Source organism: Meriones unguiculatus, chromosome 17 (assembly GCF_030254825.1).
Source record: "Meriones unguiculatus strain TT.TT164.6M chromosome 17, Bangor_MerUng_6.1, whole genome shotgun sequence".
Classification (NCBI taxonomy): domain Eukaryota; kingdom Metazoa; phylum Chordata; class Mammalia; order Rodentia; family Muridae; genus Meriones; species Meriones unguiculatus.
In genome coordinates, this window is record NC_083364.1 from 24,998,130 (window position 1) to 25,026,083 (window position 27,954).

The 27,954-nt window shown below is 42.6% G+C and overlaps 1 protein-coding gene across 4 annotated transcripts; it reads right to left on the bottom strand.

The window, feature by feature from the left end:
• Window positions 1-87: 87 nt before the first annotated feature.
• Window positions 88-27,888, bottom strand: Parl (presenilin associated rhomboid like). 4 transcript variants are annotated; one of them, XM_021638536.2, is made up of 10 exons: window positions 27,708-27,887; window positions 21,915-22,110; window positions 21,410-21,550; window positions 16,728-16,776; window positions 11,282-11,377; window positions 9,463-9,612; window positions 8,321-8,391; window positions 3,406-3,507; window positions 3,205-3,302; window positions 88-352 (listed from the first exon to the last, which is right to left on the bottom strand). In XM_021638536.2, exons 1-10 carry the CDS (start codon window positions 27,824-27,826, stop codon window positions 241-243), a joined length of 1,134 nt encoding a protein of 377 aa, XP_021494211.1. In that variant the 5' UTR covers window positions 27,827-27,887; the 3' UTR covers window positions 88-240. The 4 variants fall into 4 exon arrangements, with proteins under 4 accessions (XP_021494211.1, XP_060226047.1, XP_060226049.1 ...); XM_060370064.1 differs by lacking the exon at window positions 3,406-3,507 and having other exon boundaries at window positions 27,708-27,888; XM_060370066.1 differs by lacking the exons at window positions 16,728-16,776; window positions 21,915-22,110; window positions 27,708-27,887 and having other exon boundaries at window positions 21,410-21,547.
• Window positions 27,889-27,954: the final 66 nt, after the last annotated feature.

Here is a 27,954-nt window from a genome sequence, read left to right on the forward strand (position 1 = left end):
TCACCAGGTTCCTGGCTTGAAGAAGGTCATATTTAACAAACAAAGCAAGTGACAGAGAGCAGCAGCACTCTAAATGAGCAAACACTGTTTACAAACTAGAGATATAAACATTTATTTCACAACTTTGCCATAATTTGCTAAGGAGACATGTACTGGGGACATTTAAAACACTGCAGCGGCTGGATATGGAGACTCTTCCAGGCAGCAAGGATCAGATGCACCATTCTGGTTAGCTTTGCTTCAGTTAGGGCCACCTCCTTTCTTAGGGCCATTAGTCCTTATTTCGTGCCAGATTTTCACTAAAGGCTCCCTGTTCTTCCAAATGAGTTCATGACCGTAAGTGATATACCATCTGGAGAAAGACAAATACGTCAAATGTTCAAACAATGTGACATGCAAACCTCACATCATCACAGTACTAAGTTGACACTTCAGCTGCTTTTCATTAAAAAGAATATTATGTGAATAGGTATCTCGCCTATACGTAGGTCTCTGGACCATGTGCATGCAGTAACAGCAACAGACCAGGAGGGGGCCCTGGATCCCTAGGAAACCGAGTTACAAACAGTTGTGCGTTGCGATGCTGGTGCTGACAGGAAGTCAGGTCCTAGATCAGCCAGAGCTCTTACCTGCTGAGCCACCTCTCCAACCAAGGTGACACTGTAAGTAAAATGCCATGGCCACTCCATGTAACTGAATAAAATAGGTAATAATTTGATATAAAGCTTTGGTATTTGTGATCTATAAAGAATAAAAGCAGGCTGGGCCTGAGTGGGTGTTTGGAACTACAGGGCAGCTTTACAGTTACTTAAACATTTTTCTCTACATTTTATTTCTGTCTTAGGGAGGAGGCACAGGTGCCATAGTCTGTGTGTGGAGTTCTGAGAACATCATGTAGGCCCTAGAGATGGAACTAGGTTTATAGAACTAAGTTGGTGCGGCTTTGTAGAAAATGCCTTTACCCAAAGAACCATTTCAATGGCCCTACATTGTGAGCTAACCATCACCTTTCCTTGTTTGCTTACTTATTTATTTTTGAAACAAGTTTTCACAACGTAGCCCAAGGTGGCTGGATATTCATGACAATTCTGCCTCCAAAAAGCAGAATTGAGGCATAAACAACCACATCTATCTGACTTGAGGAAAACAAGTATAAAAGAAAAGAATTTTCTCATTATGCTAATATAACAGTATCTGTGTGTCAACCAAAGTCTGATCAGAAGTACACTGACTTTTTTTTTTTTGTCAGGTGTGGAATTTGCTAATAAGGGCTATAATGGTATATGCCTCCTGCCATTTTCACCTGCATTCAGACAATGAGCAGTAATGGTGAAAGGCTTAACACCTTCATTTGCTCAGCCCACTGACTAGGAACCGTCAATTTAAGAGTGGAGCCCAGACCCGCTTCCTGTGCTCTGTACTGCACACAAAGCGGCAGATGGCACAAGTGCTGAGTGACACTGCTGACTGGAAGGGCATGCCTTAACCACTGAAGCACAGGCTGTGGAGTTAATTTAGGGCATCCTTAGCTCTTCCAGGGAAAAGGTACAGGCTCCTGGAGGCCGTGGCTCATGGAGAATGGCTGCTTAGGAAAGCACTTATTCCTGAAACCTTGAAGTTCATACTCATTTCCCCCAAACAGACCTCCCGTTCCCAGACTTGACCTCATTTTTCATAGACATCTAATTTTTAATAGTTAAGAGACTAGGCATTATGACCATGCTTTTAATCCCAGCAGATGCAGAGGCAGGTGAATGTCTGTGAGTTTGAGACCAGTCTGGTCTACATATTGAAATTCAGGCCAGCCAGGGTTACACAATGAGACCTTGTCTCAAGAAGAAAAAAAAAAATTAAGCAGTTTTTTGTTTTGTTTTGTTTTGTTTTTTAAGATTTAAGGGGCTAAAGATAGCTCAGAGGTTAAGAGCACTTGGTACTCTTTAAGAAGACCCAGGTTCAGTTCCTAGCGTCAACATGGTGGCTCACAACTATCAGTTTCAACTCCAGTTCCAGGAGATCTGGTGTCCTCCTAATGCCTCTGTGGGCACCAGTCATGAACGTGGTAGACAGACAGACATGAAGGTAAAACAGTGATACACATAAAAATGAATACATCTTGAAAAGTACATTGGTACCAAAGTAGCAATATGATGCTTTAACACTTCAAATATAACTAAATATGCTTTTTTATTGTAAAGGGCTTGACTTACAGAATTCCAATTTCTGAACACAGACAAAATTACAGCATAAGGGTGTGCATATCTATGAGTGCACACGTGTGTGGGGGGGTGTGGGTGTCCGTGTGGGGAGTGTGCACGTGTTGGAGTCTGAGGATAACCTGTGGGCTCCAGCACTCGCCTTCCACCATATATCTCCAAGGGATTACACTTGGGTCATGAGGCTTGGCAGCAAGCACTCTTACTCACTGAACCCTCTCGACAGCACAAGTTTCAGAATCTTTACAAAAGACAAAAAAGATGAGTCCTGGACATGACTGAGACCCCAGCACATGAGAAAGATCTGAAACTAGAACAGTAAAGAGTGATTCCTCTGCTTTTCGGATCATGGACTTTCAAGTGTATTTAATTCCATTATTGTCAGAAAAAGAAATGACAGTGTTTAGAGTAATAAAAACCTGCCATGGGGGAAGATGACGTGAGAACACACACGGAGTACAGGGAAATGTAGAGTTCTCTAAGCATATCTGCTTTTCTAGGCCTTTGTGTCTTGGGCTGTTTTTGGTGTGCTACTACAGTTCGACCACACACATGCTGGTCTTTAATCTCCATGGAAACTATAAATGCCCAGCAGCACTTGGGTCTGCCTAGGGCAGCACTGCCTCACTCAAGAAGACTGTATTCTGTTTAAATTTAGGCAAAAGAAAAAAAAGTTTCCTAAAGCACAACAGCAGTGCATCTGAGTGCTGCAAGAGGCTGTGGACCTGTATTTAAATTTCCGCTCTACTCCTTCAGAGCCATCGGTCATTCCTGAGATTCAGTTTTTATCATCAAACAGGAACCTAAGATATCCTGTCCTGGTACTAGCATGCACCAGGTACATGGTCCCACCCAGACGTACTGTGCTCTCCCACACATGCAGTCCAGGGAGAGAAATGGCTGCACCAGCTCAGTACAACACCAGCAAGATGGGACCAGCGGGGCAGTGGGGAGAGCAACCAGTCCATCAACTGATTACACGCAAACTTACATTCCAAAGAGAGCTCCCCCAAGATGTGCTGCATGATCAAAAAATTTCCATCCCAGAATCATCCCCGCTGTATCCATGGCAATGATGGCTTTTAAGGCCTAGAAGCCAGGAAGAGAAAACAGACACAGTACAATTTTGATGCTCTACTTCCAATTTAAGGCAAGATTTCAGTGGCTGTGTGAACGTCAGCCAGGTACTCACATTGCCTGCTGTGAAGGTGAAGACAGGGAGGAAGATGATAGCAAGCCTCCCCTCCGGGATCTTGGTGCAGACTGCTGCAAGCACAGTCATGATTGCTCCTGACTGCAAGGAAATGAATACAGCCGTGAGGATAGCAGGCAGTGTGCAGCCGTGGCTGCCTAGGCTCTGAGCATGCTCATGCACTCCACATCTGGAGGGGGCCACAAATTGGTTTATTTTCTGGAATACACCAATTTAACAAGCCTCTCTCAATGCTAATCACATTCCTAATTCTTCTGAATGGTGAAAGTATCTCAAGAACAAGATTATAATTCCTATTTTACATTAACCCTCATGACGCCCATTCATTCAATCCTAACATAGCAGGCATAATATTATATACTAGGGACACAGAGGTGAACAAACAGTTCCCACCTTCATGGAGTTTATAGTGTGGCAGTAAAAATAAGTAATTCTAAGATCAGAAGTGGAGGTGCTGTTTGCCAAGGCAGCACACGGAAACCCAGGCTCAGGGCAGTCGGCTGCACCGAGCTTGGGTCAGATTCCAGCCAAGCAGAGGCACAGGAAAGAGAAAGAACATCCTGGAGGGCAACACAGCAAAACCAATGCTGGAAGCGAGCTGTACAGTTTGGCAGAGAACTATAGGGAATCCAAGTGTGCTGTGCAGAAAACAGGGTGAAAGCAGAGGCCGGCAGGCACTTTCACTATTGTTTCAAACAAAGATCACAGCAGGGACAGAGCTGTGTATTAAAAGAATAATGTATTGAGAACAAGTATCTTAGTTAGCTATTAAAAATAATAAAATCTGCACAAGGAACACTCTACAAAGTGCTTTCCTGTCATTCATCTCAAGTATCAGGTCAGGAAAAATGGAAATTGTGACAGAGTGAGGGACTCTGCAGTGTAATGTCCCAGCACACAAAAGGACAGCACGGTAAAAACCAACGTCTAAGACAAGCCAACAGTGCTGCCAGAGCTGATCAAAGCTGTGGTAAGGGAGGCACAGTTATAGAAGACACTAGTTAAGATGATATGTATTACCCTTGCAACAAGCATCACAGTAAAAACCAATGAACTAGTAGAGGGCATGGCAAGGGGAGAGTGATGAACATAGTACTTACAGTCTAAAAACTCTTCTCACACACTACGTATTAATTTTTAAAAGAAACAATGGAGTACAGAAGTTAGACAACAGTTGAGACACTCACCACAAAAAGGGCAAACAGACACCATGTACCCACAGTCCTAGCACCTGAGGAACCATTTACCTAACATTCCTACTCAACACACACAAATTGGTTGAATCTTGAGAAAAAAGGTAAATCCATAATACCTTCCCTGTTTTGTTCAAAATAACTGGTGGAATGAAAAACAGAGATGACTTGTGGAAATATGACAGCTCTTAAAAGCCAAGAAAAACATAACAACTAAATGTAAGACATGAACTTAAAGGGATCATTACTGGGACAACCTCCATACCTGGAATATGGATTATAAACTAAGTTTAATGTAGCTATTTAATGATGGTACTGTGCAATATGCAAGGATATTTGTTGTGGGGCTCTACTGGATAAGGTTGAAGTCTGATGTCTCTGGATAGCCATTTATTTGCACTGGGTCTATGATGACAGACTCCCTTTTTTTCAGTGGGGATCTGAAGGTCTCCCCTGATCTGAGTGACCCCAGGTCTTGTAAGGAGTGTCACATAGCCCTCAGGGCAGATTACAGGCCAGACCCTTTCCTGATAAGGAAACGATTCCAGCAAGCATTTGGGAATTTCTAGAAATGCCCTACCCTGTTAAGGATTTTAGTCCAACAGTGACCTTCAATTGTACTTGAAGATTTTCCTTTCACCCATAAGATAATTAAGTACTATATTTTCCTTCTTGTGATAGGATCTTACTACTGCATGAAAAATGCACTGTACCACTACATGCAATTCAAACATCCCTGATCCCCTAACCCCAAAAAGTCAAATAAATTCACCCTCAAAATCCCTCCTACTGCCCAAAGGTTTTATAACCCCCTGATTGCGCGGGGGGTGGGGGGGTGGGGGGGTGCATGTTGCTAACTGGCTGCATGATGCCAGCAGCCTTCCACCATGACCATCTGAGATTCCTCATCCATTTCCCCACCAGCCACATCTCACCAGGCCTGCCCTCCAGCCTACTGAGGCTGGACCTCACTGGGCCTGCCTCCGACCTGCTGGGCCTGGGCCTTGCCATGCCTGGGCCTCAGCTGCATGGGCTTCTGTCTCCACTTCTGCTAAGCATGCTTAGCACAGCAGCTTAACCAAGAGCTATAATACTTTGGTACTGCCAGAGGCTTTGGAACGCCCGAGGTTCCTTTGCACCCTGCAATCTCACGCTAAAAGAGCTAACCTGGAACTCTCTGGAAAATCTTTTCCACACCCCAGCCTAGCACATGGGCCTCACCCTAAAGCGCTCTAGCTGCCCCTGAGAGAAATAGAACCCCTGTTCTCAATGTGGATGCTGAGCTTCAGACCCGCCACAGAGACCCAGTACCCCACTGAATGAAGAACAACAATTTGTGTTTCTAGGAAGTATATACTGAAGTATTTAGAAACAAAAAGACACAATATAAGAAAGCTATTCTTGAAGATGGCAAGATAGCTAACCCCTCTGAAGCACTTGCCACTAAAACCTGACAACCTGAATCTAGTCCCCAAAACCCAAAATTGAAAAGAGAACCAGCCTCAAAAGCTGCCCTATGACCTTCAGGTACACATCACGGCACATGTGTGCCCAGGTGTGCTGTGTTGTCTGTCTGTCTCTGTCTGTCTCTCCCCCGCCACACACACACACACACACACACACACACACACACACACACACAAATTAAAAAAGAAAACTTCTAAAATGGTTCTGGCAAAGTAAATGTGGCTAGAGAGAAAATGATGATGTATGGCAAGGTGTTAAACGCTAAAGGATCTGCACTAAGACTTTAGAGCAGGTTTAAAACATAGAATTAAATAAATAAAACAAAACATAGAAGTAAAATCTTTGTAATTGGGTCAGGAAAAAATTTCTTCATTGCAACACCAAAAGTGACCTTTAATAAGTAAATTAAAAGTATATCCTTCAAAAGACACTGTTCCAAGAAAAGGCAAGACAGGCTAAAAAAAATATTTTATATGTCAAAATTCTAATAAAAGCCAGGCATGGTGGCTTATTTCCACAATCCCAGCACTTGGGAGGTAGAGGAAATAGGATGAAGAGTTCAAGGTCATCATGTTTCAAACAACAACCTGACAAAGAACTTGTACCCAGAATATATCAAAAATATATAACAAATTCAATTAAAATGTGCATGAGCAGAAGATACTTCAAAAGTGATGCATGAGGAACAAACATGAAATCAGCAACATCACTAGCTGCCGAAAGACAAAAATCCCAACCACAGCTATGCAGGGGTGAAGACATGGAGACTCTGCTGGCAGGAAGGACAGAAGACTACAGTCTATGTGTGTCCTTAAACATACACATGTGCACCATATGAACTGGTCATTCAACTCTGAGAAATGAAAGCATGCGTCCACACAAAGGGCTGCACTCAAAATGCCTGCAGCACTTGCTGGCTTGTGTTACTGTTTGAGATAGGGTCTCACCAAGCAGGTGTAGTTCTCGCTGATGAGGAACTCACTCCGTATACCAGGCTGGCCTAGCATCCACAGATCCACTTCCTCTGCCTCCCCAGCGCTGGTATTAAAGGCACCCTACCATGTCTAGCCCAATTTTTGGTTTTTGTTTTTTTAAACAATGGCCAGCCAAAGTGGGCATCGTTTACTGAATGGATAACCATCCATAAAATGGACTTACGACTCACAGAAAGAAATATCTTTTATTTATTTATTTTTTGAAATGAAGTCTAACTAAGTAGCTCAGCCTGGCCTCAAATTCAGTCTTCTCACTTCATTTTCTGAAGTTAGGATCACAGGAGGAGCCACCACACCCATTTTGGAATAAATGATTGATGCCTAGAGCAATATGGATAAAATCTCAAGATTTAAAAGCAAGCATCTTTCCAGGTGTTGGCTTAATGCCAGCACTGGGAGGGAGAGGCAGGTAGATCTGAGTTCAAGGCCAGCCTAGTCTACAGATCAAGTTCCATGACACACAAAAAAGCACTGTCTCAAAAAAAGGGGGGGTGGGATGGGAGGAAGATAGATGAATTACATAAAGAATCCCATTTGTCATTAAACTCAAAGAAAAATATGTTAAAATATTTTTCCTTAGGCACCTGAACATACACTCCTAAGGGTAGGAATCTACCTGCTCAGTGACTATATCTGAGCAGTGTCTACCTGGTGAACTGACCCAATTGGAGGGCCTGGCAGCAGATTTAAATGTGTAATGAGAATGTGTTTTCACTATTCTGACATACTCTTCTCAATATGCAATATATACCAGTAAGTGCCGACAAATGACCAACAGTTAAAAGCTATGGAGCAGCTGGGCATAGTGGCACACACCTGTAATCCCAGCATTCAGGAGGCAGAGGAAGGTGGGTCCCTGTGAATTCCAGGCCAGCCAGGGATAGACAGTTAGATCATGTCTCAAACACAAAACAAATACAAAACACAAAACAAACACAAAACAAAATAGGGAAGAAGGAAAGAATTGGCTCCACCAGGGTGTACTCTGTGACCTCCTCTCTCACACACACACACACACACAACACACACACGCAAACACACCAACACATGGAAGATGAAAGAGCTACAGTGTGAAATGTTCTGTTTACAGATGTATAAATTCACTGTTCCACTGATTCTGTAAGATACAGCAGGGTGAAAGCATACAAAAGCTGTACTCATCTGCAACTTGCTTATAAGCATAATCAACCACACTGAAATTTAAAACTAAATCAGAGTATTTACATTAGAAATACTTACTGCACCAAGTGAAGGTCCATATCTTCCTGTGGCAACTTTACACACATAACTGACAAAATTGGAAATAACACCTATGAAATAAGCCATATTTCAACAATTTAAATATTAGAAAGTATTTTTTTTTCTCTTAGATGTACCGGGGATTAAGCCTAGGGTTTTATGCATTCTAGGCAAGCATACTACTGAACTAGGTCCCAGCTCTCAGTTTCTGCATTTTAGTCTCCATTCCAAACAGTTTACTAGTATCTTATTTGCTTCTCTTCTTTAGATGTGTCTTACCTCAAACTCGCTATCCTCCTGCCTCAGCCTCCTGAGTATTGGGCTTACAGGCTATGCTCAGCAATAATGTAAGGTTTCATTCGGCTCAATCTAAGTGCACCAGTATTAACGCTACCCTATTATCACTTCAGCTAATTTAAATGGGAATGTTCTGAATGGTGTGCCCTCTGCAAGGCAAGACCCCACACACCACTTACTGAGTGACACAGGGTATTTACTTTACCTCTCAGTTATCATTTTCCTGATCTACAACATGAAAAAAGAGCAGTACCCAAACTTATCAGCTGTCTCAGAATACTCTGGGCTCCAAACATTAGGTGCCAATTGGGTCCTTCTGGCTTTAATATCATTAGAACTAATTTTTTGGTGCTAGGGATTCAACCCAAAATCTTATGTGCTAAGTAAAGGCTTCACATCATGAAGCTCTATCTTCAGCCCAAAAGAAATTACTCTTAGCGGTCACTCTAATAGCTAATCTAAAGCTTTCTAGAAACATTGGGGAAATGAGACAGATGGCCAAGACAGCTGGGAAGTTTGAAAACCATCAATCTATAAGATGGTTGATCTGAACTAAAAGAAACCAAGGTCCAGTTAGACTAAAATGTTTTGTTTAATAGTATCCCATTCCTGAATTTCTGCTTTACTAATTTAAAACCAAGCATACGCAAGTAATTAATGGGTATCTATCAGATGAGAAGCAGGGAAGTTCCGTTTGTCTGTGATGCCCTTCTCTACACACACCTTGATAAACAAGTGCATCCTGGGTATGTGCTGTGTACAGAATCTCATTGTGATCATGCCTGTGTCCCTTCTGCAAAGAAGTAAGCCTTAAACTCCCACCATTCTCAGAGTAAAGCTATTACCTGCAGACAGGTACACTGCCACAAATTGCTCTTGCCCCAGAATGTTCACAATGCTAGATGAGAAGCTCCACAAAACATACATATTTGCTGCCATGTGGAATAAGGAGAAATGACTGAACGTTGACAGCAACATTGGAGAACAAAGAACCTCTACAAGAGAAGAAAAGATCTGGTAAACATGCAACACAAGGTCATGATGCTTTATTCATTTTAAGCTTATCTGATTATTGTCATTAAAGCAAGCATAGGAATCCAAAACAGCCAGTAAAAAGCTTAAATACTATAGTTTAACAGAACAGTTTTTTCAAAGGATAAAAATGTTTCTACTTAGTAAGCAGCCAGTTTACTTTCCCTCAAAGCACCTTGCCAGTGTAACTAAACACTGAGTAAATTACCCCAGTTACAGACACAAAGTTACATGTAACATTCTCCTCAAAGAATAAGCCTGTAGCAATTACAGATTTTGGAGGTGGGGTGAGGGATGGAGGAGAGACAGGGTTTCTCTGTGTAGCCCTGGCTGTCCTGGACTCGCTTTATAGACCAGGCTAGCCTATAACTCACAGAGATGCATCTGCCTCTGCCTCCCAAGATGGGATTAAAGGCACATGCCATCACACCCGGCTGTGATTATAGATCTTAATTAAACTTTTTAAAGAAGAAAGAGGACCCGGGGTAAGATGATCAATCCTCACTTAGAAAAACAAATGGGATGGACATGGGAAGTAGGAGAAAACAAGAAACAGGACAGGAGCCTACTGCAGAGTGCCTCTGAAAGACTCTACCAGCAGTGTATCAAAGCAGATGCTGAGACTCATACCCAAACCTTCGGTAGAGTGTAGGGAATCATATGATAAAAGGGGGAGTTAGTATGACCAGGAGAGGACAGGAGCTCCACAAGGACAAAATATATCAGGGCATGGGGGTCCTCTATGAGACTGTTTCTCCAACCAAGGACCATGTATGGATATAACCTAGAACCCCTGCTCGGATGTAGCCCATGGTAGCTCAGTATCCAAGTTGGTTTCCCTCGTGAGGGGAACAGGAACTATTTCTGACATGAACTCAATGACTGGCTCCTTTATCCCACCCGACCCCCACCCCCGAGGGAGGAACAGCCTTGCTAGGCCACAGAGGAGGACATTGCAGCCAGTCCTGAAGATACCTGATAAGCTAGGGTCAGATGGAACAGGAAGAGGACCTCCCCTAGCGGTGGACTTAGAAAGGGACAGGGAGGAGAGGAGGGAGGGAGGGAATGAGGGAGGGGGCTACAGCTGGGATACAAAGTAAATAACCTGTGATTAATATTAAAAAAATAAAAATTAAAAAAAAGATTTATTTATTTATTATATATACAATGTTCTGCCTGCATGTATGCCTGCACACCAGAAGAGGACACCAAATATCATTATAGATGGTCATGAGCCACCATTTGGATGCTGGGACTCAAACCTGGGTCCTCTGGAAAAGCAGACAATGTTCTTAACTACTGAGCCGTCTGTCCTAGAACTCACTCTACAGAAGCCAGGCTGGCCTCAAACTCAGAGATCCACCTACCTCTGCTTCCTGAGTGCTGGGATTAAATGCTGCACTACCACACTCAGCCCAGATCTGAAATTGTTAAAACAGAAGAACACCTACTATGTATAAAGTACCTTCCAGCCAGGAGAGACAAGGTTCTTGTCCTCAAGGAGCTTACAGACTTTCCCTTAGTACTCTGTGTATAATTACTGACAACTGGCTCACTTCTATAGCATTCCAACTAATTTAAAGCATATTTTTCACATTATTTCTACTTCAAATTCACATGAGTTACACTTACTTGATGCTGGGTTGGATGTAAAGTATCTGATCATAGTTCGGTGCAGGGATGGCACTCTCCATAAGCAGAATACGAGGGCATTTGCAGCTATGATACCTACAAAGTAGAATTGCAAGAACAATAAAATAAGAGCCAAGAAAGCCGGATCAAGTCCACCTGATGTCTCCTGCCAGTCACACGCATGCACTATGTATTTGCTAAGGGAGACCAGACTGAGGAGAGCAAATGATGTCATTGCCTTTCAAGTGTTGAAACTGCCACATGGCAGGAAACTCAGAGGATTTGTGGAAAGTTGCAAATGCTCTAAGAACACTTATTTATGGTGGGCAACATAATTTTCAGAGACCTTCTTGCCTTCCTTGATGCAGGGTCTCTATTGCTTTCGCTGTTGTGTTGTGTATTCCAGTCTGGCTGGCCTGCAAGCTCCAGGCAATTCTACTGTCTTTACCTCCCATCTTGCTGTGGGATGCTAACACATCCAGCCTGTTTACGGTTATTCCATGGTTTCTTGGGATTGAACTCAGGTTACCAGACTTGGGAGGCTAACATCTCTCTTTCTTTTTTGGTTTTTCAGACAGGGTTTCTCTGTGTAGGCCTGGCTGCCCTGGAACTGGCTCTGTAGACCAGGCTGGCCTTGAACTCGGAGATGACCTGTCTCTGCCTGAGTCCTGGGACTAAAGGCGTGCGCTGCCACCACCTGGCTGAGGCTAGCATCTTTACACACTGAGTCATCTCCCCAGCCCAGGAACTTTCTTCACCCATATCAGTACTGTTCTCCTTTAGAACAGTTTACTCTTCTTAGAAAATAATCAGATCCATAATTATTATTTGATAATGGCCAACCCGGAAACAGGGGCAGGACAATCAGGGAGTTCAAGAGCACCCTAATCTACAAAGCTAGAGACCAGCCTAGGGTACATGAAACTTTTTCTCAAAATAAGACAAAGCAAAGCAACAATAAAATGTCTTTGTAGATTCCATTCTCAAATCTACCCCCCAAAAAAGAACATCTTCTAATTCATTCCAAACAACCAATTTGGTTTTTGATATTAAAACCAAAATGGGACAAGAAAACTAGCCAGAAAGGAGCTTAAGAGAGGGTATGTTTCTTGTGGCTCAAAGTCTGAGTGGTCTATGATGGCAGGAAAGGCATGGCAGTCACACGGCGCTCACAGGCAGGAGGCATAAAGGCATGAACTCTAGATTCAGCTTGCTTGCTTTCTTCTCTTTTTATTCACTTCAGGTCCTTAGCTCACAAGATGGTGATGCCCACAATCAGGGAGGGTCCCCCATTTTAGGATTAAATAGATCCATAAACTTTTTGGGGAAAGGAAGAGGATGTTTGAGTTAGGGTCTCTCTATGTAGCTGTCCTGGAACTCATTATGTAGTCCAAACTGGGCCTCCAACTCACAGAGATCCTCCTGCCTCTGCCTTCCAAGTGCTGGGATTAAAAGTATGCAATACCATATCCAGCCTGATCTATTATCTTTTATGTATAGTAAAAAAAAAAAAAAAATCACTAATTTTATACTTTTAAATAATGAATTAAGGGTACATGGGACATACCTCATTTAATCCCAGGACGTGGTAGACAGAGTCTGCACAAAGAAACCCCATCTCGAAAAATGAAACAAAACAAAAAAGGCATAAACTGATTTAGAGAGCTATCTTGCTCTTTTCCTAAATTTAGGATGTCCTATCACATTTTAGTAGCTAAGCATTGGATCCCATTCTGTGGTTGGGCTTATTCGCCTAACCACATCTTCTCATCTGAAGGAGCTGCCAACTAACTCCAATGCAACAAGTCCAGTTAGTGGCAAACATGAATGTCTACAGCAGCCAAAGAACTGAACTCAGGTTTGACAAGAAGCAGGCAGGTTCCAGAGTCACCTGGTGATCTCACGTAATGGCTAAGCAACAGGGACTCAAGAGGAAACCCAGAGAAATCCATCTTGTACCCCACACCTGATCTGGAGAAAAAGCATTCAATTAAGATGAGAAAATAGAAACCACCAGGGGACAAACTCACAATAGGAAGGGAAAGCCCACTCCAAGTGGTTACTTCCTCCAGCAAGTCTCCTCCTAAAGGATCCATGATCCCCCTAAGCAAGAGCACCACCTGCTTAGGACCAAATACAAGAGCCCATGGAAAGCCTGCAGGCAGACACCCCTCGAAGCCAGAGAGCAGCAGAAATACTCTTCTTGGGGGTTGCTTAGGACCCTCCCTCCAACACAGGCTGAAAAGTCTGAGCAGAGTGAGAAATTAGCCAAAATGAAAAAGCACCAGGGTCAAGTCTAACTCTGAAGAATGCTACTGTAGGCTTCTCCACTACCTCATGAACACCAAAAGAGTACATACTCCTTTTCTAAGGCTGAGGAGATGGCTCAGTCAGGAAAGTACTTGCTGTGCAAGCATGAGGACTTAAGTCAAATCCTTGGTGCCCATGTTCAAAAAACAGCAGCAGCATAAAAGACAGCAGCATAAAAAAGTGGTGGTGCACACCTGTAACCCCACACGGACAGATGGAGGAGACTGGTTTGCCAATCACTGAGCTCCAGTGAAAAGCCCTGTCTTAAAGTGAGAACAACTGAAGAAGAGGCCAGATATCAACCACTGACACACTGACACACAAACACTGACACACACACACACACACTCACACACACTCTCTCACACCTTTTTTCCCCAAGCAACTTGAAGTCTAGGGAGATATTTCTGATTAAGACCAAAAAACTTCCAAAGCCAGGTATGGTATTTCACACCTATAATCCCAGGACTTAGGAGTCAGAAGCAGGACAAGAGCTGAAAGTTCCAAGCCCACCTGGGCTATATCCTAAGACCAAACATAAAATAATAATAATAACAGCAGCAGCAACAACAATGTTAAATTCCAAAAATAACAAAACAAAGGTAAAACTAAAAGGCATTGTCTTTCTACCCTACCTTTAAAAAGTGACTTTTCAAAAACAGCCTGAGACAGAACAGCCTCTGAGCAAGGAACAGAGTCTTGCCCAGCACCCTGTACCTCTAAAGACAGAAGAGCGCAGGCTCCTCACCACCTGCTCCTGTCTACACCGAGAGCTAAAGAAACACAAATAAACCTCTCTGAATTCAGAAGCTTTATCTGACATCCTGCCATCTGAATTCAGGATCAGACATCAAAGAACCCCACATGAAAAGCTTGCTTTCACAGTAAGAAAACCTCTAGCCTACTGGGGCTTTTATGCCTCTACTCCTATGTGTGACTAATACAAAGCAAAGGTCTCAGACAGCTTAAAAATCTCTAGGTCAGAATTTGTTGTTTAAAAACACGAAAATAAAACTAAATAACACACCCCGATACACACACCTCAGAACATCAATTATCCCAGAAAAGTAATTCTGTAAGCTCTGGGTTTGGTTTCTGATGCTCACATATTGGCTCATTATGGCCTGTAACCACTCTCTTCTGCCGTTCAAGAGTTATGCACACACATGGTGTTCACACAAACACTAAAGCGCATACATGTAATTTTTAAAAATTCTGGGTACAAAGTTAACTGACTGATATCTCGGATGCTGTAAAGCTAGAAACACTATGAAACAAGTCTCAGGTGACATCCGACAGCTCAAACACCATTTCCTCGTTTTTCCAAAAGCTTCTGGATAGCCCATTATCTGGTGGCCATCCCACTGATATCATTCACAGTGCTTCACAGAGGCCGTGCTAGCCATGTTATACCTGCTTTCTCTCCTGCTGTATTCCCAACAATGACCCATTTCAGGGCACGTGGGGACTGCCAAATTAATAAACTGCTTGTACAGCAGAGGACTGAGTTTAGATCACCAACACCCACGTAAAAACCACATGAGAAAGTACGTATCTGTAATTTCCAAGCTGGGAAGGTACAGGAATAAAATTAAAAACATTAAAAAAAAGTAGAAGGGCCCTAGGGTAGAATTCGTATTTTTAATTAGCGCTTACATTTACCCTCAAGGAAGCTGGTGTTATGAGAAAATGGCAATGAGCTCGGAAAAACAAAAGCTCTTTCTAAAGAAAGCAATGTCAATTATAAAGGCCACATTATGGTCGAAGAAGGTGAGGAAAAAATTAAGCCCTAATATAAAAGAAACAGTCTGAATTAAATATATACATACGTGTGTGTGTGTGTGTGTGTGTGTGTGTGTGTGTGTACTTGTACACATGCACCTCCTCTACAAGGGAGTTAAAGAAAACACAGTAACAGTCAATCTAGCCTTATCTGAGAGCAAGTACTCTCTGGCTATTCTCTAGAAACAATGATTACTATTTATATAACTGCAGAGAATTTACAAATCCATTCCTCGAGTTTTTAAATCCACAAACTATTATAAACCTGTTACTTTGAAAAAGATCAGATCTGCCATAAAAATATAAAAGAAGCAAAGGTGTAGTGGCACACACTTTTAATCCCAGCCCTCAGGAGGCAGGGGCAAGCAGACCTGATTTCCAGGCTAGCCTCATCTGCAGATTTTTGCCTCCTCGCCCCTCACACTGGAGGAGAAAAGAAAAAGAACAAAATAAGAGCACCATGGAAGCACAGATTACATGACCCACGCTCACACTTAAGGAAACTTTTTGAACATGCAGTAGGCAGGAAGGTAGACTTGGGTTAAAACTCACCTCTATTTTACTAGCAGTCTGACTTCAAAAGGTACTTTTTCACACATTATTTGCATGAATAAAATTCTCAAACAATAAAAGGGAGAGAAAAGTTCTTTCTCTGGATGTCAGTCTCCTCATCTACAAAACAGAGACAATTTCCCTGCAACCAGCCTGGAAACCATGGAGACCCCAGTGCACAGAAAGCACTTAGCTCTTTTGGTTGGTTTGTTTAGTTTTCTGTATTCCAGGCTGGCTTCAAACTTGTTATGTACCCGTAAACTTCTGATCCTCCTGCCTCTACCTCCCAAGTGCTAGGATTACAGGTATGTGCCACTTTGCAAGGTCTGTGCAATGCTGCAGTTGAACCCAGGGCCTTGGTAGGCAAGCACTCTATCAACTAAAATATATCCCAGTATTCCTTCCTCTTCTTAAATGGAGGAAATAACAATTACCCATGAATTACCCATGAATTACTTACTATTTATTTGGTCAATACTATGTTATAACCAAAATGAAAAAGTGATCCAGAACATCTTGAAGACATTTACACCACACTACTTTTCTTATCAAGACATTTTGATAATGCCTTGCTATATAACACAGACTGGCCTTGAAAGCTCTGTCCTCCTATGACAGGCGTGGGCCATCATGCCCAGCTCCACACTATTTTATACTATTACGCAGGCATGTAGGTACAGAGACTCCCTGTCTTCTAAGCCACCAGTGAGCATGGTATGAAAGCCATTGCTTGTGACATACTGTACCTTTTGGTTTGATTTCTCTTCCCTTGAATGGCTAAAACGTGTAAGCTAACACAAACCTGTCACAGTCCGCTGGCCATCACTTAGGCTATTCCACCACTTGTTAATCTAAAACAGAAGGAAAATTGCATATAACTCTATGTGAAATACTTCAGACTCAGGAAAGGTGTGTCCTTTTTTTTTTTTTTTTAAGACTGAAACTATTTAATAAAAATAATTCTCTATCAAACAAAAAACACTTTTCATGTATTATTTAATATTCAGAATTCTTTAAAGCAATTATTACTGTGACCAAGAAACCTAGCAACCCAAAATTTTTTACATCATGATGCCTTTTGTCACATTTGTTTCTCAATTTTAATCTGAAGGACTAGAAACTATATTAATTTCATGTCCCCTAAGCAGCATGATTCTTTATTATTTTCAGAAAAACAGTTTACTATCCTTGGCAAGTAACTAATTTCATCCAACTGTCAGTATCTCTCACACAATTTTTAATTTAATATTACTCCTACTGAAAATGCCTTTTAATAACTTCTAATTATAAGTGTGAATATAAATGCGTAGCTACAGAGGGAAAAAATGAGCTAAATACTGAGAAAGGGCCAAATAATGCAGTGGAGAGAACACCCTGTTAAACGTAAAACTAAGGATTGGATGATAGAGTAAGAATGTGTTAAGAAGCATAAAACTCTAAGAAAGTAACTGATAACTGGAATCAAGAGTATACTGTCTGCTGTGTTGAGACAGCAACCTCGTCTGTGAGTCTGCACTGGCATCTGTCCCTAGAAAGCATGCTTTAAGCTCACAATCCCCACAGAACCACTACCGAGACACTTATTCCTAAATCCCAGATTCTGTAGAATGCGATAGTAAAGGATAGCCAGCAGTATTGTCATGAGACCTACCAACAGAGTGAAGCACAAAGCCACACTCCAAGACACAGCAGGTACCAAGTGAGCGTTCACTAAAATCCTACCAAGTTTAAAATTCTACCTAAGAGCAGGTGTGACGGCACAAAGCTTTAATCCCAGCACTTGGGAAACAAAGGCAGGCAGATCTCTGAGTTTCCAGTCAACTTTGTCTACGTAGCAAGTTCCAGGAGAGCCCAGACTGCAAAGAAAAACCCTACCTGAAACAAAACAAAATTTAATTTAAAAAAAAATAATTAAAAATTCTAACTAAGGGTTCTGGAGAGATGGCTCAGTGGCTAAGAGCACTTGCTTCACAATTATGAAGACTGAAGTTTGTTGTGGATATAAATATGTTTTTGTTTTGGTCCCAGGTGTGGAACTGTTTCAGATGATCCACAGCAGCTGACTATTTGCCTCATGGGGCCTCTAAGATGAGCTCTCTGCCAGCTGCAGATAGTTTAAATCTGAGGACTCTGGAGACAGAATAAATGCCAGAGCCCAGAGAAACTCTGAGAAAAGAACAAGGCTGCTCCTGCTTCCCCCTTGCTGCTCCTGGTTGCTGCTGTGAAACAAGAAGTCAGAGATCTCCTGAAACGAGGATTGGACTGGCTCCAAGGAACCCGACAACCCTAACCAGCAGGAAGCAGCTAAGTGAACTGCACCCCATCTCCCACTAACCCTTTCTCTCTCCTATTAGATGTTGAAGGGATTGGGGCAGAGTCGGGAGAAAAAGATACGCAGAAACATAAGTAAAAGATTAGAAAGGTATGGTAACAGGACTTCAGATTTCAGCACCTTTGTAACAAGTTCCAAGGGATCCAACACCCATTTCTGGCCTCTGCCACACATAAATGTGAGCACACACTCACATAATCTGTGTGCTCATAAACACAAGATATGAATCTTAAAACAAAAACCATAAGAACAAAGTTACAACTAGAGCACTAGGCATGATGGCAGGTGCCTGAAGTTCTAGTTATTCAAGAGAAATGCTTAAGCCCAGGAGTGGGTGGTAAGCCTAAGGAACATGCAAAACCCATCTCAAAACAGAAAGAAGGGATTGGGAGCTGCTCAGTGATTAACAGCACCAGCTGCTACTACAGAGGACCTGGGCTCAGTTCCCAGCACACACATGATGGCTCACAACCATCTGTAACTCAGGTTCCAAGGGATCCAGTGTCCTCTTCTGACTTCTGTAGGCACCAAGCATGCATACAGTACACATATATGCAGGCAGGCAAGGCATTCATACACATAAAATAAATCTTCAAAAATGAAATTCAAACTATACTTTTCACCAAAATTGCCACTGTTTTGTTTTTTTTTTTTTTTGAGACAGTCTCAGTGTAGGGCCCTAGCTACCCTGAAACTCAGAGATTGCTTGCCTCTGCCACCGCATCTGGAGCCACATTTTTAATGCAATAACATTACTCAGTCCAGAAGATAAGAAGAATATTACATTTTCAGAACACACTTTGAAATATTTGGGGATTAAGCATACCAATGGCTTGCTTTACAATACAGAAAGGAAAGGAATATGAAAAATAAAACTGGCTGTGTGATGGAAACTGCTCAGTTTGGACAATATTGGGCCTCATCATACTCTTCTCTCCACTTCTCAATCTGAAGTTTTTCCATGTTTAAAATGTTTAAACTGTGCTTGACATGCACAGTTCCGGGTTCCATCCCCCATACAAAGAAACCACTGAGGTAAGTAGCTCACACCTGTAAGCTCAGCTATTGGACAGTGGAGGCAGGAGAATTAGAAGTTCAAGGTCACCCTTCTCTACACTACAAAATCAAGACCAGCTTGAGCTCATACTTGAGATCCTGTCTCAAAAACAATTCCGATTATGAAACTGAACCAGACTTTCATATAGAAAGGAATTTAAGACTAACAAGGAGAAACAATTAGGATATATGTGACCCCACTTCTGTAACTGTTAAGTGTGAGTCCCCAGAACTGCATGTACAGTAGTGTGAATGGGTTTCTAAGAATCTACTTTCTAACTATTGTTGAGGCTTTCCTCAATTCCAGGCCTTCAGGTAGCAGGGACAAAAGCCCATGGCACCATGCCTGGCCAGGACATCCTCTTCCATATTGTACTCATAACTGTTCCAATTTTCTTTAATGAACATGGATTTTAAATACCATAACCTACCATTTGCTTACCTATGATTTTAAAAGAAATCTATTTTGGATTAAGGTTTTATATAAATATCACTTATATCACTTTCACCATGTTAAAAAAAGTCATAGGTGTGGCTAAGCAGTTAAGCACACTTGCTGGACCTGAGTTCAGTTCCAGGCACTCATGTCAGGTGCAGCTCACAACCCCCTGGAAGTCCAGCTCCAGAGGCTGCCATGTCCTCCTCTAGCCCCCACAGGCACCTAAAAAAGGGGGCACACACGCATAAAAAGAAACAGATTCTTAGGGCTGGGGGAGAGGGCTCGTAGTTAGAAGGAGCGCTGCTCTTTCAGAGGACCAGATTCAATTCCCAGCACCTCCATGGTGGGTCCCAACTATATACAACTCCAGTTCTAGGGGCTCTAATGCCATTTTCTGGCCTCCGAGGGCACCACACGCACATGGTGCACAGACACACATGCAGGACCAACAACCATACATATTTAAAAAATTAAGAGCCCAACAAACAAAACTCCGATGTTTTGAGCCTATACAAGGTCCTGAGTCTAAGCCCTAGCACAGGAGGTGGGAGGGAAATGGACATAGAACTAAGTCTGTTAACCCATGGCCTCAGTACTCAGTGTGTATTGACAAGTAAAAATATTGTGTGTCTAGAACATTTTTAGGAACTCAGTTAGGGTCTGGAGAGATGGCTCAGGGGTTAAGAGCACTGGCTGCTCTTCCAGAGGTCCTGAGTTCAATTCCCAGAAACCACATGGTGGCTCACATCCACCTGTAATGAGATCTGGTGCCCTCCTCTGCCCTGCAGGCATATATGCAGGCAGAACACTGTATACATATCAATAAATAAATCTTAAAAAAAAAAAAAACTCAGGAAGAAAGAAGAACATAAAGCAATGGGAATTTACCAATGTCCCATGTCACTGAGCAGTCCTTTAAAATCCATTTGATGGCTGTCCATAAGGTCCACGAGCATGCATGCACACACCTGTGTGTATGTATATACGTGTGTATGTGCGTGCACACACATACACATATATCCTTTAATCCCTGTGATCCTGTTATAAACTAATTCAGCAAGGTAAAGAGTGAACGCTGGGTCCTACAGCAGGGCTGGAAAAGGGCCCTCAAACCTTTTTTAAACAACTGTGGTAACGGTGACACACATGGGTAGAAGGACAAATTTCTAACGGCGTCAATTACAGCACTGCCAGACATGCATTGGTAGATACCTACTGTACTTAAAGGACACAAAAGAGGACTGTTACGAGATGAACTTCATCTGCAGATGGAATGCTGCCACTAAGGAAGGACACTCGCTATAGCAGCGCTTCAGTAAGACTCCTGCGCTGTGAGCCAGACGACCGAGGTCGATCCCCAGAACACACTACAAAAATCTGTGCTTCAGCTGGGCATGGTGGCACAGCATGTGGGAGGCAGAGGCAGGTGGATCTGTGAGTTCCAGGTCAGCCAGGACTACAGAGTGAGACCCTGTACCCAAAAACAAAAAAAAGTTCCCGACCCCCACTGGAATACCATGGCACTCACCCCACCACCTTCTCCAACACACATAATAATGAAAGTTAAAAAAAAAAAAACAACAACACAACTTTCTAAATAATAATGACTTTAAAATTTGTGATTAGTTAGAATAAAGGAAGCAGTGTTTATTCTTACCTCCTTTCTGAGGTTTCCTTCCTTTTGTGGTCGTATGCTATCCAACCAGTCAGCTTTTATACCATCAAAATAAGTCTGGACCCTTGATTTCAGTGATTCATATTGCCAAATGGCAGCTGATCCAAATGCACAGCCTGTGAACTAGAAAAACATACTTAAATAAACTCTAAGGGAAATACAGTTCTCAGATGATATTTCACCTAGCATGGTAAAACCTACTGTGTTGTTTTATTAGCATCATGTATTCAGAGGCCTATTTCCAACAACTCTCCAGATAAAAACAGCAACTTGGTACCACTTGAAATACTATATGAAATGGGATGCTCATAAATGTCATCCTTGGGACTTATGTAATGGGGTCAAATTCTGAAATTCATTCTGGAATCGGAATTCATGCAGCCAGCTTCCCAGCCCCACACTGTCCTTAGACCACAGGAACCTGCCCAAGGCAGGACTTGACTGTAGAGCAGCAAAATAGGAAAAGAGCAGTGGCCTGAGCTCTTACCCCAACAGTGAAGAAAAAGGGCTTCACCAAAGTTCTTATAGGGTAGGGGGAAGGATAAAAGACGGTTTCTTCCAGAGGTGGGATCAAGGCACTTCTCTTGTAAGCTTCACCACTTGACCCTGTGTCTGATCTTCGAGGTTCAACCTTTCTCGGTGCTTTTCTAAATCCACATTTTTGCTGAAGAAGTAAGTTAAACCTGTGAAGGGTAAGTAGGTATCTGATTAGAAACAGTGTGTCTTACAAACAACAGTGCCTTGGCCCATCATCACCATCATCATCATCTCACTTTACGTTCATAACAAGCCACTAAGAGACAAGACTAATCTCAAGTAGAAATCTTTAATCCTCCTGGGGAAAATGAGGCACAAACTACAGCCAGTGCATCACTGGTCTATTACTTTGCATTGGTCAGAAAAATTCCCCTAGTCTTCACATAGGTTTTGTTCTCTTAGAAAAAAAACTACATAAGTTGTAAACTGGGTTTTTTTGTTTCTATTTATTTACTATGTGTGCCCAGGCACTCAAACCAACATTCCGTGCTGTAGAGGCCTCACCTTTTACCTAGTGGATCCATGAACAGCTTCAATAAGCACAAAATAACCTTGTTTTGTTTGAACTTTGGCCAGTTTCCAAAAGAAACATTTATACTGTTATCCTTGCAACTGTAACTATTTCCTTTGAAAAGTACTGATCATTATAATGAGATGGAGTCCTCTCTCCCCTTATTCCAGTTTTAGAGACACAGACCAAACACAGTCTGTATATTTTGGCCTTCTTGAAACATCTGACTCTACTTATCACAGCCCACCCCAGCTTCTGTGAGTCTGTGTCTCCACTCTTCAAACTGATCTCTCTGATGGTTCTACTCCTGAACTCCTTAATAGTAGACATGCACTCACAGCCTCTAAGTTCCTTCATCTATGCAAACTTAATCCATGCAAGTTTTTAAAGTAGTTTTCTTTTGTGATCTTCTCATTACCTCCTCCTGAAGAGGAGGCAAAGGCAACAGTGAGTTCCTGACTAGTCCAGGCTAGTTTGAAAAAAAAAAAAAAGAAAGAAAGAAAGAGAAAGAAAGAAAGAAAGAAAGAAAGAAAGAAAGAAAGAGAAAGAAAGAAAGAAAAAGAAAGAAAGAAAGAAAAAGAAAGAAAGAAAAAGAAAAAGAAAGAAAGAAAGAAAGAAAGAAAGAAAGAAAGAAAGAAAAAGAAAGAAAGAAAGAGAAGAGAAAGAGAAGAGAAGAGAAGAGAATACAGGTTGGAGTGCTGAGATGTAAGTCGGTAGACCACTCGACTAAGATGCATATAGGCCTGGGCATTTCAATCCCAGCACAGCACCATTCTAGTCCCTGCATGCATGCCTGGATTACATTTAACAACTTGGTTCCAAAAGATTATCTACTTATTCAGTCAAAGCTAAGGCTGTCCGAAATGGCTCTGACATCATCAGTCTGATAAGCACAGACCACTGAACAGCCAACCCCAAATGCTTCTAATCCTTCTGTAGTGGCTAAGAAAGAAATACCTTCATTTTCCAACCTCCTGTCTCTTATCACTGCTCATGCTTGTTCCCTCTCTCTCTCTCTCTCTCTCACACACACACACACACACCATTCTTTATGGCTTGAATAAGGATGTAATAATACCTAAAGCTAGAGCAGTTATCTTTAAAGCCAAGAGAAAGGTCAAGAGATTTACACTTAAACCTTGATATTTTGGAACTACAGAGCCAAGTCAGTGCCACTTCCCTCAAAACATCTTAGAAAAATAATTCCCATTTATCTAAACAATCATCAGTTTTATAGCCAAATACATCCCTAAATAATGTTTTTTGTTTTGGTTTGTTTTGAAGGCTTTGATCGTTTTAAATTCAGTTAACTATATGTATGGGTGTTTTGTCTACATGTATGTCTGTTAAACTCACTGTGCACCTGGTGCCTGTGGAGGCCAAAAGAGGGTAACAGATTTCTAAAAGTACAATTACAGACAATTGTGAAGCACCATGGGGGTGCTGAGAACTGAACCTAGGTCCTCTAGAAGAGCATCCACTGCTCTTAACCACTGAGCTATCTCTCCAGCCCCAAAAGCTTTATTTTTATGAATATGGTTGTTTTGCCTGTATTTATGTTTGTGTACTACATGCGTGCCTGCTGCCAGCAGAGGCCTGAAAATTGTAAGCAACTATTCGGGTGCTGGGAATCAAGCCCAGGTCCTCTACAAGAGTGCTGAGTGTTCTCAACTGCTAAGCTATTTATCTCTCTATGCCCCAATGAGTTTAAAGTAGCAAAAGTAGGTCTAATAAATAAAGTGATTAAATAATCAAAACAAGTAACATCACTTTGGACCAAACCAAAGGATCATCGTCAGAAAGCATTCATTATACAGGCCTAAGGTTGTAACCCAGTACTACTGATTTCTCCTTCTAGAACAAGAATTATGAACGATATGCATCCAACAACTTAAACTCATCAAACCCTTCTTTTCTCCTTTTAAGATGCGGTCTCTTTGTAGCTTACAATGGTTGGTCTTTAATTCTTGATCCTTGAGTCCCAGACTCCTGAGTACTGGAATTAAACATGTACCACATACACAGAAACACACACACAAATTTCTAATAAAAGATTACTTCTGCACCTCACCAATTAAATGCTTAAGTAAGTTTGAAAACCACACTGAAACTCTGGAGTTAAAGCAAAGACATTTAGTTTTGCCTATTCAGACGGGCAAAGTGGAAAATGATTTCCCTGAAATAAGAGGAAGACTGGAAGCAAACATTTAAGGAAAAAGTTTTTTACTGTGTGTGCGAGCATTTTACCTACATGTGTATCTGTGCACCATGTGCGTGTTTGCCGCCTGAGAAACACAGGGGGGTCAGATCCCCTGGAACTGGAGTCATAGACAGTTGTGAGCTGCCATGTGGATGTTGAATTGAACCAGGGTCCTCCTAACGGCTACGTCACAGCACCCTAGCTTTAAAGAGAAAACTCACATCCATGTATTTGTAGGCTAAATGAAGTTACAAGTAATTTTGATGTAAATTATAAATGCAACTTATACATACAGGTTGGCATTGGTGTTTGCTAACAAAGCTGAGTAGAAATAGCCTACTACTCAAAACGAGAGACGTGTCTAGGCATGATTGATAGGACCCATTCCATTTAAAAACAAGATACGTTTTGGGGGGACTGGAAGGGAATTCTACATGCCCTCCTAACTTTGTGGTTTGTTTTGAGACAGAGTCTTGCTGTGGCCTTGGCTGACCAGGAACTTGCTTTGTAGACATAACTGGCCTTGAATCTGCAAGGATCCTTCCCCCCCACCCTACCCCCCAAGTGTTAGGATCACTGTCATGAGCCACTAAGCCTGGCTCTATAGCAACTCTTGAAGGCCAAGATTATGTTCTTGAAACACACCTTGCATTAACGGATAGAAAAAAGAATAAGCCCCATTCACTGCTATGTTCAGTGTCTGACCTAATTTGTTTAAGCCTGTCATTAAACCTAACAAAACTAACCCCTTTAGAAGTGCCAAAATCAACTATTTGCTTCCCTTGGATTTCATTCAACTGGAAAATTATGACAGTTTCTACTTTCAAACTTGTTAGGTACCTAAATGATCTTTTGTTTCCTGTCAAACAGCAAGTAAAAAAATATTTTAGTACTTGTGGACTACTGAAATTTTCTGTCACACAGTATCATAAGATCTTACAACTCCTATAAACAGAAACAATTTTTGGCTGGCAGGTGCTTTGGGACTTTGTATTTGTTTAGGCCTTTATATCACTACATAAAGTGTTTTGTAAAACGCAAATGCTGGGCCCTCTTTAGAGCCACATGGCCTGGCTCATTCTGCATGCTAATTTTAGAACCACAGCAACTGAAAACAAACTAATGATCACAAAGAAAGCAACTCCCATTCTCTATTAAGTCTGTACTTGAGGAGACAAGGAGCAAAGCCAACGCTTCAGGCTCACTCACATTCTCATCTAATGCATTTTCCCACGCAATCAAAATGTCATTTTTCAAAGTTTCCATATAAATCTTTAATACCACGTGTATTTGGGGGAGGGGAGATTGAGACGGGGTCTCAAGTAATCCATATTGGCCTTACAGTCCAGATTCTACAATTCACCTCCCAAGTGCTGGGATGTCAGGCCTAAGCTACCACAGTGGACTGTTTGGAGAAGTCCTGGGTGTGGCCTTACTATAGATTGTATATTCGAGGCAAGCACTCTATCACTTAACTCTAGTCCCAAGCTTTTACCAGAGGCCCCTCACTAATGCAGTGAGCTTTCTTTTGCTGCCATTTCCCAGAACCATTACAAAAAATCGATCTTCAGCTGCCTCCAATTACGCTCCCCAGCCACACCTGTTTAAGGATTTTTTTTATTTCTTTAAAAACAAAACAAAAACAAACAAAAAATATAGTCTTATGCTGCCCAGGCTGACGAAGAACTCCTGATCATCCTTAGAAGCAAGTCAAACCACACCAAGCTGTTTAAGATCAATGCCTGCCTATCTTCGATCACCTCCCCCTAAGGGGGGAGCAGCCTTCCCAGGCTACAGAGGAGGACAATGCAGCCGGTCCTGATGAGACCTGATAAGCTCGGGTCAGATGGAAGGGGAGGAGGAGCTCCCCTATCAGTGGACTTGGAGAGGGTCATGGGAGGAGATGAGGGAGGGGGGTGAGATTGGGAGGGAATTGAGGGAGGGGGCTACAGCTGGGATACAAAGTGAATAAAACTGTAATTAATATAAAAAATAAAAATTTAATTAGAAAAAAAAATCAATGCCTAAAGAACCACATTACCCAGTGTCATGGAAATTTCATAGTAAGCATGCCACTTTTTCACAAATGCTGATAAACATCACTTGGGGAGGGAGCTTACAAAAAAATCAGGTTTTTCCACTTTTACCATCTTCTCGATTCTGATTCTGGGTGGGGCCCCGGAAATGACACAATCTAGAGACAGTCCAAGTGTCTGCTTATTTATTCATTTATAATGCAAGGTCTTCCCCAGGTTGGCTCCAACTCACAATTCTCCTGCCTCAGACTACCAAGAGCTGACATTACAGGCCTGTGCCCAACCTGAGGTGAATTTTAAAATCAGGTAGTAGCTTCACCACGCTGAATCTTATTTATTTGCTAGCCCACACGTAGATAAATACTTCCGACTCCTTGGTGTATCGTACCATTAATTAGGTAGAAACTGCAACGTTCAACTCTTTGGCGGAAGTTTCAAAGTCGAAATTAGTTCTTCAGCTGGTGAGGAATTTCTCTTACTGTGAAAACGGTCGACCTGAAAGGCCATGTGCTTCCAGAGCTGTAAGGATGACTTTCTTTCCAAAGCATCAACTAAAAGAGCAACGTTTCTGTGCAACGCCGTGGCGGGACACAATGACCAGCCACAGGGACTGAAATCCTACTTCAGCCATTCTACCAGCCACTGCAACTGCTTCGCTAAAAACGGGTTCAGTCGTTTCCTCTCGAGTATACGAACCGGACACATAAATGTCCCTCAGAAGTTAGTTCCCCTTTCCACCACGTCCCTCGCAATCACTAGGAAAGACACCGCGGACCTGGGGCCGGTCAGCCACACCGCGCGGCCCGAGCCGGGGCGACGCCACCAGAAGCGAGGAGGAAACGAAGGAGCAAGGAAAAGCGGGGCGGACAGGAGGCGGCTTTCGGGGAGACCTCGTGAACAATGGGGAGCCTAAGCCCCGGACGGCCGCCACCTTCCGAAGATGCGCGCTAGCCCAGCTCCAGGGAAAACCGGGAAGCCGGAAGTGGCAGCCATTACCTGCGTCCGAGCAGCCGCGGGACCCGGGTCGCAGGGAGCTCCCGGCAGATGTCACCCCCGGGAGGCGCCCACGCCTGACCGCAGCCCCAGCCTCGCTGTACCCAACCTCGCAACGCCATCTTCCCAACCTCTGCCCCACCATGGCCCGACCTTACCAACCCCAGCCCGGGAACCACTTCCGGGGCGAAGGAGGCACAGAGAGCGCGGAGGCGCGGCCTAGAGCGCCACCTAGAGGCGGAGCCAGGTT